Source organism: Callospermophilus lateralis, chromosome 15, assembly GCF_048772815.1.
Source record: "Callospermophilus lateralis isolate mCalLat2 chromosome 15, mCalLat2.hap1, whole genome shotgun sequence".
NCBI lineage: Eukaryota > Metazoa > Chordata > Mammalia > Rodentia > Sciuridae > Callospermophilus > Callospermophilus lateralis.
Window position 1 is genome coordinate 45,228,488 of NC_135319.1, and position 14,542 is coordinate 45,243,029.

The following is a 14,542-nucleotide window of genomic DNA, read 5'->3' on the forward strand; positions in this document are numbered from 1 at the left end:
ACCAAAAATTATCATCAAGGTCTCTTAGCTTATTATTTTACTTTTTAAAAATCTCATTAGAAGTCCTAGCATCTTACTCTAGTTTATAAGTACTAAACAAGTTTCTCAGACACTTGTCAAAATTTAGTTAAATTTAATTCTACTTGGGTCATGTAAGAGGGGTCCATTTCTCTATTTGAATGTCAGAACTAGGTTCTTGCCAACCCCAAGGCTTCAAAAACAACTAATAAAGCTCATGATTTCCTTCACTTTCCTAGCATTTGCAAATATGATAAAGATATTCCTCTCTACCATAAAGAGAGGAATTCATTGTTTTCTTGCAATACAACTGGACCTGTTGCATAAGATTAAAGAAAAAGGGGTGATTCAATCATACACAAGGTGTAACATTTGGATTTTAGTTCGACAGACATCTACGAGTGGTAGACTTTCTTTAATGTGTTCAATAAACTCCTTCTAGCTAGTTGTGGTGGCACATCCCTGTACCCCCAGCTACTTGGGAGGATGAGGCACGAGGATCATTTGAGCCCATGAGTTCAAGGCCATCCTGGGCAACAATGACTATCTTTAAAAACAAAAACAAACTCTTTCTCCCCAGCCACAAAGCCGAACTACATTTTCTGAACTCCTTGCAGTTAGGGAGCACCACGTGACTGAACACTGGTGAATGAAAGCAGACAAAATTTATGCATGCCACTTCTAGCCTGGCCACTAAAAACCTCTACCCAATCTTCCATGTTTTTCTTTCTTCCTTCATCTCCCACCCAAATAGGATCCAGTGGAAGACCTGAGGTGTGAAAAGATGGTAGAATCAATACAAGGAAGGAACCTGGGAATCTGAAGCAGTACATGAAAGAAGGCCTCCTCCCAGCCACCCCTGCCCTACTGTCACTTCCAAGAAACTGAAGCAAGCAAGATATGTGTGATAAACTACGGAGATTTTAGGGTTGTTTATTTTAGCAATTAGCCTAACTGACAGAAATGGTTGTCAGAGTTACAGTTTAGTACAAACCTGGGAACATATTAGTAATTCTCATTTCTCCTCTGACAAATTCAGGAGAGCCATATATTTACTTCACATAAAGATCCACATATTAACATTCACCTGAATAGGCCCCACTTTACAGTCCCCCAGGGTTATATAACAGTCCTAATACATTTATGAATATTAAATTGAAATGTGCAATTCTTATGAATGCCTCAGCTATGAATTTCATCCTCAGAGTGGTACAGCTATCAACAAGTCCAGGGCCCTCTGATCCACTGCAAATTATCTGAGTCAAGATCTTCTTCATTATTTTAAATCTAACAAAATGGTTAAAATCCAGGGATTCATGGGATGGACTTAGCTTACATACCCGTTTTATAAGCTCATATATCAGTTAACATTTTTAAAACTTCAAAATCTTTAAAATTTAGGTCATTGCACACTAAATGTAAGTTTCTGGCTTTACTTGAGGTGTCGAAATATCTTGCAACACTGGATCTACCTCCATGCTTAGCCTTATGGGGGCTAGAGCTGAGTAGCCACCAGCTTCCCATAAATAAAAACTGTTCTTGATAGTTTCCCTACAGCATCTGCTTTTAATCACCAATTATACTTGGTACCTCTGGAGGTTTAAGTTTATGACCCTGCTCTAGCACATCTGTAAGATCTGCAATCAGTTACTCCTATATAATACCTGTTTCAAGGATATGAGTTATTTTAGTTTTTTTAATATTTTATTTTTTAGTTATAGTTGGACACAACACCTTTATTTTATTTATTTATTTTTATGTGGTGCTGAGGATCGAACCCAGGGCCTTGCATGTGCTAGGTGAGTGCTCTAGCGCTGAGCCACAACCCCAGCCCTATATTTTAGTTTTTTGAAGTGTCAATACTTACAGGATATCCAGGGAAAGGTGGGTAGCCTGTCGGGGGATAGCCTGGGTATGACATTCTGTAATGATAAGAAAAAAAATGTCCTCTGTAATTTCTGGTAAATTTTAAAGCTTTTCAAGATACTCAGGCACACATGCAACCACACAGAAGATTTATGGTAGGTGTCAAAATGTGGATATTAGGGATATATACAACATTTATAACAGATGCTTCTTCATTTGGCTATTTGCACAGATCAGTATAGTAAAGGTTCCAACTTCATTCTCACACCATACAGTTTATCTCATCTCTGAATTCTACAACTATTATTTGGGAAATACTTAGGCCAATTAATTTTTACTTACATTCATTTTAAAATTATACTCTTGTATTGCTTTCATAAATGAAAAACTTGCAGTAGTTTTCTGACACAAAGTGAAAGTACATGAATACATGCCGAGCATACTGGCTACGCCTGTAATCCTAATAGCTAGGGAGACTGAGGCAGGAGGATCATAAGTTCAGCAACTTAGTGAGACCCTGTCTCAAACAAAACACAAAAAGGGCTAGGGATATGGCTCAGTGTTCAGTGCTCCTGGGTTCAATTCCTGGTACAAAACCAAAAATAATTAAATAAAATAAAAAATACTTTCCAGGTATCACAGAAATTCCCTTATATGGAAATATAACCCTATTATGAAAATGATGGCATAAATGTTGAGAGTTAACATAGAACTGGTGCAGCAGTGAGGTCTTATAGTGCCAGCTAGGGTAGAGGAGCAGTGAGCCCCTGGCTCAAAAAAAAGTAAAAAAAAAAAAAAAAGAGTTAACATACCTGATTAAATCCTTGCTTTTTTTAAACTTTTAATTATGAAAAAATGTAAACTTATTCAAAAGTAAAGATAAACCCATCACTCAGCTGCAATAATTATCAATGCAAGGCTAAATTCTATTTCTTTACTACTCTCTCTCACTCCCAATCATTCCACTGTATTATTTTGAAGCAAATCTCATAAATTATACATCATTTTAACTTATACATACTACAACAAAGCTCCAAAAACATGGACTTGTTAAAATAATTAACAGAGCTATTTTAAAGTGTCATTACATATGAAAAAAATGAATAATCCCTTAATATCAATGTGTCAGAGTTAAAATTTCCACTTGTCTCTCAAAGATTTTATTTTGTTTTGTACTTATTTAACTTATTACAGAAAATTTCAAACATATTCAGAAGTAAAAAGAACAGTGTTAGTTTTAACTCCATGTCTTACTGAAATTGTTTTATTTATTTATTTATTTATTTAGTAGTTGTAGATGGACAGCATGCTTTATCTTATTAATTTTTTGTATGTGGTGCTAATAATCAAACCCAGTGCCTCACACATGCTAGGCAAGCACTCTGCCACTGAGTCCCAGCCCCTGAAATTGTTTTAATCTATGAAATATTATAGTTTAATCTAATAGAATGACCATTCATATTATTCATGTTCAGGTTCAACAATTACCAAGTCATGGTCAATTCTACCCCCAACCACTATGTTCCCTAGGTTATCTTTCCCCACACACACATTTTTTATTTGTTATACATACTGATGGGATTTGTTGTTACATACTCATACATACACACAGTATAATTGGCCAATATTATTCCCCAGCTCTCCCCCACTTGGTTCCTTTCCTCTACTGGTCTCCCTTTAAGTTATCTTTAAGCAAATTCATAGACTTCATTCTTTAACTTACAAAGATGTCAATACATTATCAGTTAAAAGAGAAAGTAGGGCACTCTTTTAATCCACAATCATATATCAACACTGTATCTTAAAATTTTAATAATTCCCCAATATCAAATATATAGTAATTGTTTGAATTTCCAATTGTCTCAAAATATTTATAGTTTTGATTGTTCAAATCAGTATATAAGGTCCATCTATTATAATCAGTTCATATGTCTCTTTATCTATAAGCCTCCCCTTCCTTATGCTGCCTGTGTTTCTTCTTGTAGTTTATTTGAAGAAACAAACCAGTTTATTGTAAAATCTCCCAATGTCTGGATTTTGCCAACTGAAACTCCTCAGTGTTAATGGTTACCACCACCCACCCCAAAAAATCAGTAGTAAGATCTAGAAACTTGTTCAGATCCAGGTTTTTTGGACAAGAATATCAATAGATGTTTTCTGTACTTCTATCAGGAAACAAATAAGGATGTGTTTTTCTTTTTATACCTTTTCTTTTTTGTGACTGATAACACTAAATCTAATTATAACATTATTCTCAAGAATACTTTTTTTTATATTTATTTTTCAATTTTTGGTGGACACAACATCTTTATTTTATGTGGTGCTGAGGATCGAACCCAGGGCCCACACATGCCAGGCGAGCGCGCTGCCGCTTGAGCCACATCCCCAGCCCCTCAAGAATACTTTTTGAGAAATATATTATCATCAACACTGATTTTCCTGAAGTATAGTTTATATAGAAGTTATTTTATTTTTTTCCTTTTTTAAACCAGTTTTCAAAATAATGAGCTAGCCTACAAAATGAGCACTAATTTTTTTTAAGTATCTGTATGAATTCAAGAATTTAAACACACTTGAGACCACTGTAGTTATTCTTATTAATGCTCAATTTATCCCACCTTTGGTGAAAAGGAGCCCCTTCATAGTAGGCTATGAAATCTTTGCTATTTTCCTTGACCATCCGTTCCCCGCAGTCCTGGGGACTAAATCTAGGGCTTTGAGGATGCTAGGCAAGTGCTGTACTACTGAGCAACACCCCCAGGTCTCCTTGATATTTTACATGACAAGATATTCCAGGCTCATCTTGTACTTTTTTTGCCCAGATCTGGAGAGTCTACTCTTCAAGAAGCCCTAATCATTTTCAGTAGAAAAAGTTAGAGATGACAACCTGGGTACTAGGGATATTCATTGCTACTAGATTGATCATTGTCTCTAGATTTTCAGCGTGACAAGGCTAATGATTTTTTTTTCTAAAGAAAACTTATTCATATTGATATTTCCACTGCAAATTTGGGATTACAGGGTTTTTAATTTTAGATTTATGTATGTTTTCCCTTACACTCTAAGTCTTAGTTCCTAATGACATTAACATAATTATTTGCTTCATCATACAGTATTTGAGTTTCAGAAAGATAATGACACTGTAGTTAACTCAGTCAGAGGTCCTCAAAAAATAACCACACCCTAATCCTTAGAGTTGGCCAACACTACATTACCTTATTTTGAAAAAAAAAAAATATATATATATATATATAAGTGATGTAATTAAAGAAACTGAACTGGGGAAATTATTCTAGATATCCAGGTGGACTTAAATGTAATCACATGTATCCTTGTAAGAGGGAGGCAGAAGGAAATTTGAATAACACACAGAAGAAAAGTCAATGTGGTCACAGACACAGAAATTGGAGTGATATAATCACAAGCCAAGGAAACTAAAAGAGGCAAGGAAGAAAGAGATTTTCCCCTACACCCTCCAGGGAAGTACAGCCCTGCCAACACCTTGATTTCGGTCCAATGATACTGATTTTGGACTTCTGGACTCCAGAATTATAAAAGAATATGCTTGCTTTTTTTTTTTAAGCCACCAAGTTTGTGATAATTTTTTACAAAAGCCATAGGAAGTTAATACAAATGTCTATAATGTTACCAACATAACAAAAAAAAAATAACCAAAATTATATATATATACATTTTTTTTTTACAATATTCTATGTCTCCAGGATATATCCCACTATGATAATGCATGGTCAAATTACTACATTGTAGGGCTGGGGTTGTGGCTCAGTGGTAGTATGCTCGCCTAGCATGCATGAGGCACTGGGTTTGATCCTCAGCACCACATAAAAATAAAATAAAGGTATTGTGTCCACCTACAACTAAAAAATAAAAAATGTTTTAAAGAATTACTACACTGTAAAGACATTTAAAATAAAATCTGTGTAGTTATGCTGCCAATTTAATATATTTGACCCATTTGTTTTATTTTGATTTTTAAGTATTACTTTAAATTTTTTTATTTGAGCCAGAGCAATAAGGCAAGAGAAGGTATAAAAATCAGAAAGTGGGGCTGGAGTTGTGGCTCAGTGATAGAGTGCTTGCTAACACCACATTAAAAAAAAAAAAAAAAAAAAGGTATTAAAAAAATCAGAAAGGAAGAAGTCAAATTATCACTCTTTGTATATAATATGATCCTATATCTAAAAGATCAAAAATATTCCACTGAAAGACTGCTAGAGATAATAAACAAATCTGGCAAAGAAGCAGGTTACAAAATCAACATACAAAAATCAATAGCTTTCTGGGGGGTGGCTGGGGTTGTGGCTCAGGTGGTAGAGCACTTACGTGAGGCACTGGGTTCCATCCCTGGGGCACCACATTAAAAAAAATAAAATAATAAAATAAAGGTAAAATAAATTTTTAAAAAGTAAAATAAAATAAAATAAATCAACAGCTTTCCTATATACCAACAATGAATCTGCTAAAAAATCAGGAAAACAATTCCATTCATGATAGCCCCCCCCAAAAAAAAACTAGGAATAAATCTAATCAAGGAGGTGAAAGATTTCTACAATGAAAATTATAAAACACTGAAGAAAGAAATTGAAGAGAATCTTAGAAGGTGGGAAGACCTCTCATGTTCATGAACAGGCAGAATTAACACTGTTAAAATGCCCATATACCCAAAAGCAATATACAGATTCGATGCAATTCCTATCAAAATACCAATGACATTCATCACTGTACTACACAAAACAGTCCTAAAACTCATTTGGAAGAACAAAAGACTCAGAATAGCCAAAGCAATTCTAAGCCAAAAAAGCAATGCTGGAGGCATCACAATACCTGACTCTAAATTATACTCCCGATCTGTAGTAACAAAAACTGCATGGTACTGGCATAAAAACAGACATAGACGAATGATGCAGAATAGAAAACAAGAATCAAACCCACACATCTATAGTCATCTGATCCTTGATAAAGGTGCCAAAAACATACATTGGAGAAAAGCCACCCTTTTTAACAAATGGTGCTAAGAAAACTGACTACCTGCAGGTAAAAGAATGAAACTACTACACACAATAAATAAATCAAATAGCTTTCCTATATACCAACAATGAAAAAAAATCAACTCAAAATGGATCAAAGACCTAGGAATTAGAACAGAAACTATGCAACTCTCAGAATAAAATGTAGGGTCAACACTCTAGCATATAGGCACAGGCAATGACTTTCTCAGTAGGACCCCTACAGCTCAGGAAATAATGCCAAGAGTTAAATGGGATAGCATCAAACTAATCAGCTTCTGCCCAGCAAAAGTGATTATTAGGAATGTGAAGATAGAACCTACAGAATGGGGGAAACCTTTGCTAGCTACTTTTCTGACACAACATTAATATCTAGAATATATAAAGAACTTAAAACACTTTACACCAAAAAAAGTCAAATAAACCAAATTAATAAATGGGCAAATGAATTAAACAGACACTTCTCAAAAGAAATACAAATGACCAACAAATAAGAAAAAATATTCAACATAATTAGCAATTAGGGAAATGCAAATCAAAACTACACTGAGATTTCATTTTACACCAGTCAGAATGGCAGTCATCAAATATACAAATAATAATAAATACTGCAGAGGATGTGGGAAAAAAGGAACACTTATAGGTACATATAGACAAAACAAGACAAGCTGATAATTGTCGGTGTAGGTAGGTGACAAGTACATAGGGATACATTATATTCTTCTGTCTACTTCTGTGACTACATTTTTTCATTTTTTTAAATAAAAGACAGCTCACATAAAATAAATGGAACCCATGTGAACAAAAATGTTACAATATGTATATGAAATACATATTGATATATTTTGCATTTGAAGAAAACATTAACCTTAAATTGCAAATAAAAAATTTCAAAAGAGGGCTAGGGTTGTAGCTCAGTGGTAGAGCAGTTGCCTAGCATGTATGAGGCATTGGGTTTGACCCCCAGCACCACATAAAAATAAATAATGGTATTGTGTCCATCTACAAATGAAAAAATATTTTTAAAAATTTTCAAAAGAGTACCTTTTTTCAGCTTGTTCAAATCTAAAATACTATTGGTGGTCAGATATAATGTATCTAGGAAATAGATCTGTATGTCAGCAATCATTTAACATTTACCAATAAACTCTAACGTAGCTGGAGAATAAATGATGAAAGATTTAAACAAGGTTTTAAAATGCGTGGGCACAGACTGCAAGAAAGTAGAACAGTGTCAGACACAAGGCAAAAGGTAAAATGTAATTGTGACGAATAACCACCAAAATAGAATAAGGGGGCAGATTAAAATGAAAGTCAAGAACTCAGGAATGTAGCTCAGTGGTAGAGCACATACTTAGCATGCAAAAGACCCTGGGTTTAATCCTGAGCACCACAAGGGGAAAAAAAGCAATAGCCAATCAGGAGGTCTTTGATGCTGGTGTGGAATTAAATACTCATCATTCCCTACTAGACTACTCTTAACATCCCTTATATGTCAACAGTGGTGTCCCCAGGGTAGAAAGTAACCCAATATTTTTCTAGTCTTCCTTTGAAATGCTTCTCCTTTTCTTCCTGTCATTTCTATTCTCATGGCCATACCTTAGACCAGATTTTATCACCTGATGCCTATATAACTAAAATTATTTCTCCATTTATATTCTTGCTTATACTCTTTCACCTTTCCAACTCTCCTGGGCACTGCATTAGTTGATCCTTCCTAACATGCTGCTCTTTAAACAAATTACTCTTCAGACCAGAAATCCTTCAGACCACAAATCCAGCTGGCTACTGCTGGAGAATCAAAATTCTTGGCCTGACATTCAGATCTCCTTAGTACTAACTCTAATTTAGTTCAATCTTTTACCAACACCTAACCTCTAAAATAAAATCTCCACCACTGGAACCTCTCTTAGTATGGCTTTGTTTAACTAACTGTTATCATTAACTGACTTGGCCCTTAAGCCTGAGATCACCCATCCCACCTGATTTATCTAGTCTCTCTCTTCTTTGTACAATGTAGTGGACAAAAACAATGCTTGTCAAATTTTGTATGTTAATCACCCCTTGTTAAAATGCAGACTCAGATTCTGCACTGCTAACAAAGCTCCCAGGTGATGCTGATGCTGCTGGTCTGTGAATTATACTTTGGTACCAAAACATGTTGGCATTTCTGGACCTACCATCAAATTTCCTAAATTTTAAAATATGTTTTGATGCTTTTCCCCAATATAGCCATAAATGATTTATATTTCTTGTACATCAAGGTGACCAACAAGGGTTGGGATGTGGTTCAATGGGAAAGCACATACTCATGCAGGAGGTCCCGGGTTCAATCTCCAACATTTAAAACAATAGATGCCAACTGAGTCTGACTTGATTGCAAGTCAGATAATTTAAGAAAACCCATTTTGTTCTAGGTACAGATAAAATATGGAGAGAAAAGTATCTAACCTTTTGAACAAACATAGGAAAGTGAGAAGTTATTACAGTGTCCCTTATAATACACAGAATACAAACTAAAAATCTGCTAAACTCAAAATGAATGTGCACATATTGAGTCAAAGTTATAAGCCAACAAAAAAACGTAATAAAAAATAAATTGCATATAGTCATTTGGAACCAAAAAACCTGGGTTTGAAAACAGGAACTTTGTTCTCTGTGTCAGGTTTGATGTCTGCATCAAAACTAAATGGACGGGGCTGGGGATGTGGCTCAAGCGGTAGCACGCTCGCCTGGCATGCGTGCGGCCCGGGTTCGATCCTCAGCACCACATACAAAGATGTTGTGTCCGCCAAAAACTAAAAAAAAATAAATATTAAAAAAATTCTTAAAAAAAAAACAAAAACAAACTAAATGGACCAAAAAGGGTCAGGGTCAAAAAAAAAAGTTAAAAAATCTGAAAATAATTTATGTGATAAATACATAACAAATAGTTTACAGTACTAAAGACTACATTAGCAATTTAAATTTCTAAGTCTCAAGAAGTTATTACAGGGGCTGGGGCTGTAGCTCAATGGTAGAGTGCCTAACATGTGTGAGGCACTGGGTTCAATACTTAGCACCACATAAAATAAAGGCAACCCAATCAATAAATGGGTTAAGGAACTGAACAGACACTTCACAGAATTAGAAATACAATCAATCAATAAACATGAAAAAACATTAATCATCGCTAGCAATTAGAGAAATGCAAATCAAAACTCTAAGATTTCATCTCACACCAGTCAGAATAGCAATTAAAGAATACAAGCAATAATAAGTATTGACAAGGATGTGGAGGAAAAGGTATACCCATACATTGCTGGTGAGACTGAAAATTGGTGCAACCACCATAGAAAGCAATATGGAGATACCTCAGAAAACTTAGAATGGAACCACCATTTGACCCAGCTATCCCATTCTTTGGTTTGTACCCAAAGGACTTAAAATCATATACTACAGTGACACATTAATGTTTATAGCAGCTCAATTCACAACAGCGAAACTACAGAACCAAAGTAGATGCCCTTCAACAGATGAATTGATAAAGAAAATATGGTACATATACACAATGGAATATCACTCATCCTTAAAGAAGAATGAAATTATGGCATTTGCAGGTAAATAGATGGAACTAGAGAATATCATGCCAAGTGAAATAAGCCATTCCCCCAAAACCAAAGGCCGAATGTTTTCTCTGATAAGTGGGTGCTAATCAGTAGTGGTATGGGGGATAGGGAATAATGAAACAACTTTGGTTTTTGTAGAGGGGAGTGAAGGGAGGCGTGGGGCTGTGGGGAGGAAAGGATGGTAGAATGAGACAGACATTATTACCCTATATACATGTATGATTACACTACTGGAGTGACTCTGCACCATATACAGCCACAGGAATGAGAAGCTGTGCTCCACTGTGTACAATATGTCAAAATATATTCTATTGTTAAAAAAATTAATTTTAAAAAGCTAATGTATTATGGTCTTAATCATAATTCAGATTCTGATACTTGCATTTTCCTTGACTTCACATTGAGGCTGAAAAATCTAATTTAAAACAAAAGTAATTGTAACTTGACAAAAATAAATCTTGTTTTCTCTCACTTGACATTAAAAACAAAAAATGGTCAACATTCTATTGAATTATGTTTAGAAAGGAAGCCAGACACTGACTTTTAAATTTAGTGGTGGAAGAGCTTCAGCAACTAAAAGGCTTCCCAAAGAAAGTTTCTTCTTTCCTTATGTTTCCATTCATATAGATCTGTCATATTCCAATTATAAAACAATGTGAAAGTGACTTATCTCTTGTTTGCTTCTTTATCTATATAATGGAAATAAAAATGTTATCTATTTCATAAAATAAAGGCATTCTGTCCATCTATACCTACAAAAAAATTTTTTTTTTGGTGGGGGGGTAACTGGTGATTGAACTCAGGGGCACTCGACCACTGAGCCATATCACTGAGTTGCTTAGAACCTTGCCATTGCTCAGACTGGCTTTGAACTTCACAAACCTCCTGCCTCAGCCTCCCATACAAGAAAATTTTTTTAATTATTCCAAGACAAACTTCTATTCCTACATTTAACTACTATATTAAATCCTACTTTTATGTGCTTAGACGAATTATGTCAATAAGATTTTCAAAACAATGAAAATAAACAAAACCTAACTACATATAATAAAAATTAAATTTTAAATAGTGAATTTCAGTACATTTTACAGAATGGAAATATATGAAAAGGTAGAAAGTGCAATTTTATTTCCAGGAATGTTATAGAAATACTTGCATAAGTGCAAATTTATGTATATACAAGATGATTACAGTATTATTTGCAATTAAAAAAAATTAAGTGTCCACAGAAAATCTCTCCCCAGCCAAAAAAAAACAAAAAAAACAACCTATATAAGCCAAATGCACCCTGTAATCCCAGCTTTCAAGAGGCTGAGGCAAAAGGATCTCATATTCAGGGCCAACCTCAGCAACTTAATGAGAGCCTATGTCAAATGAAAAAAAAAAAAGGCTGGGGATGTAGCTCAGTGGTAGAGCACCTCTATGTTCAATCCCCAGTACCACCCCCCCAAAAAAATAAATAAATAACAAATTTAAAAAATCTGTAAACAGCCATCAATAAGGGACAGGTGAAATAGATTATGGGCATTTATTAAATGAAGTGTTATGCAGTTCTCAAAAATGAGGAAGGCCAGGTGCAGTGGTGCATGCCTGTAAACCCAGTAACTAGGGAGATTGAGGCAGACACATCCTAAGTTTAAAGACAGTCCCAGAAAGTTAGCAAGGTCCTAAGCAAATCAGTAAGACCCTGTCTCAAAATTCGGGGGGAAAAAAAAAAGGTGGGGGTCTCGGGTGTAGGTCAGTGGTAAAGCGCTTCTAGTGTTGGGGGGGGGGAGATGGGAGGGGAGGCAGCTTTTCAACCCATATATGAAACTCTCCAAAACTCTCTCCAAAGTGAAAAAAAGCAAGGTGAAAAACTGTATAGATAATCTGAAACCATATGTATAAGAAATACACTTATTTTCTTGTGTATGTATTGAATATCCCTGAAACAATACACAAGGAAGTAAAAAACAGTGACTGCCTCTTGAGAGGAGTGCTCAAGGAGAAGGAAACTTACTTTTCAATGTCCTTTCAGTCTCTTTTAACATTGTGCAGTATCATCTATTCAAAAGGTAAACTTTAAAAAGTTTTTGTAAAAAGCTAAACAAATCCCAGGATGACTCAATAAATTACACAACTTTACCAAAGTGAATAATAAGACTCTACTGGTGAACCAGAGCTTTTATTTTCCTTTAACATCCCCTATCCTCAAACACTTTTAGTAAACTAGAAAATCATTCTAGGTTCTCCAAACTATCTCCACCCAGTGAGTCAGCTGGTAAATGGGTGGGTCTTACAATGGAAGTCCCAAAGCTGGCCTACAGCCCAGAACACAGGAGGCAGCTGTTGCAAATTTATGAAGAAGAAGGAAAAAAAAAAAAAAAAACAGGAAGGGTGACTGAAGTTGGGCAACATCAGATACAATTTTCCAAAACTTGCCTCTAGGTCTGGAAGGACCATTTAAATCAGTCAGTAATTTGGATAAAGAATGTGGAAAGATGGCTGGTCTTTTGCATAGACAGGAGGGAATTAGAAGTCGGCTTAAGTTTACAGTAACCAAAATTATCTCTTCTGCCTATCTAGTGCTTGAAATGCCTTTCTGACAAGTAGCTCTTTACACACATAATGTAATTAAGACAAATTAATCAAGTTAGCTCATTATCTGCCGACAAATTACAGAGTTTAAAGACGGTGGGTTCTTTTCCTTTATAGTGGACAGCACCCATCTCCCTCTGCACCTTGGTTTTCTTGGGTGTTCTCAGAGGGCGGGCGGCAATCCGTGCACTTTGGCTGTTGGTCTCAATGAAGAGGAATCAAATTTGGAATCCTATTTCGTAGAATAGTTCCCAAGAATTGTAAACCTAACCCAGACTACAAATCTCAAGTTTCTGAATTCTGTCTCAAGAGTTTATTATGCAAAGTACAAAAATTCCCGTTTCCCTCAATTTGCTGTGTCACCAGAAAGTCTAGTCAGTCCCCAGCCAGATCTGGCTTTCAGTGCCGCTGGCGGGTTTTCCTACCTGTCCTCCCAGAAGGTGGCTTCAGCAGGGACACCCTGACCTCAGCCTCTCCACTGGTGGTCTACCTGCCAGAGGGCAGGGCGTCACTGCTCTCGGATCCCGGCAGAGCCGAGTGACACAAAGGACCAACCAACAAGATCCCCCGGTCTTCCGGCACGCCTGGCCTGCCGGCCTCCCCAGTACATCCCACCCCGACGCGACCCCGCCCTGCAGCCCGGGTTTGGAGTCGCCACCACTGCGCCTAGGCGCGGGGAACCCACGGGACCCCACCGCTTCCCGGAAGGCGGCCACCACAGCGGGCTGGGGGCGAGGTGACCCAGGCGGGAGAGAGGGCGAAAGGCGAGGGCCAGGTTCCTCACCTGACCGGGAGCAGCGACAGAGCCCAGCCCGCTCGCGCGCAAGATGGAGCCGGGGAGGGCCGGGGAGGGCCGGGGGAGGGCGGGGCGCCGGCGGCCTCGCGAGCCCGTTAGGATCGCCGCCGCGGCCGGGAACGCCCCCCGGGACGAGAGGGCGGCACCACGCGCGGCCTCTGCCTCTCGCCTGCTTCGCGGCTCCACCTGCGGGAAAGAACGCTCCCCTTACGTGGCTCAGCCGGTTTTATCACCAGCCTCGGTCCTAAAGGGCCTGCTCCAATCCCTTTTGTATTCCTTTAAGTCACTAAGGAAGTTGCGGGGTTCTGGTTCTTGGGGTATCCGGGAGCCCCTGTAGTAGTGAGTGGCGGAGCCGGGCTGAGGAGAGGCCGGTGCAACCTCTCCGTCGTCTGGAGACCGCGTTTGTTAGCCTCCTGTGAAGTCAGTCAGTGTTTACTTGGAATTCTCTAGATAGCCGGAACTGGAGATTTGCTGCTAATCAAAAACTACCTCTGAAGGTAGTTGTTGGTGATTCTAGGCTCTTCTCACACCCAAGAGTATTAAACACACACTAAAACATTGGAGACGGTTCCAAGACGATCAATATATTAAACTCATAAAGGAATTGGTAGTCCAGAGCAAAAACCAGTCAGTGGTTCTCAGAGTGTGGC

At 37.2% G+C, this 14,542-nt stretch overlaps 1 protein-coding gene across 6 annotated transcripts in view; it reads right to left on the bottom strand.

Moving 5' to 3' along the window:
* The window catches only part of Anxa7 (annexin A7), a 31,810-nt gene extending 17,853 nt beyond the window's left edge, over positions 1-13,957 (bottom strand). For 5 of the 6 annotated variants that reach the window (XM_077105348.1, XM_077105347.1, XM_076834396.1 and 2 more), the window contains exons 1-2: positions 13,881-13,957; positions 1,886-1,940 (exon numbers count right to left, since the gene is read on the bottom strand). In XM_077105348.1, the coding sequence (XP_076961463.1) occupies positions 1,886-1,939 (54 nt within the window). In that variant the 5' untranslated portion in view covers position 1,940; positions 13,881-13,957. Of the gene's footprint in view, positions 1-1,885; positions 1,941-13,521; positions 13,672-13,880 lie in introns of those variants that run through there. The other variant, XM_076834395.2, reaches the window with a different exon arrangement.
* Between the last annotated feature and the right edge of the window lie 585 nt (positions 13,958-14,542).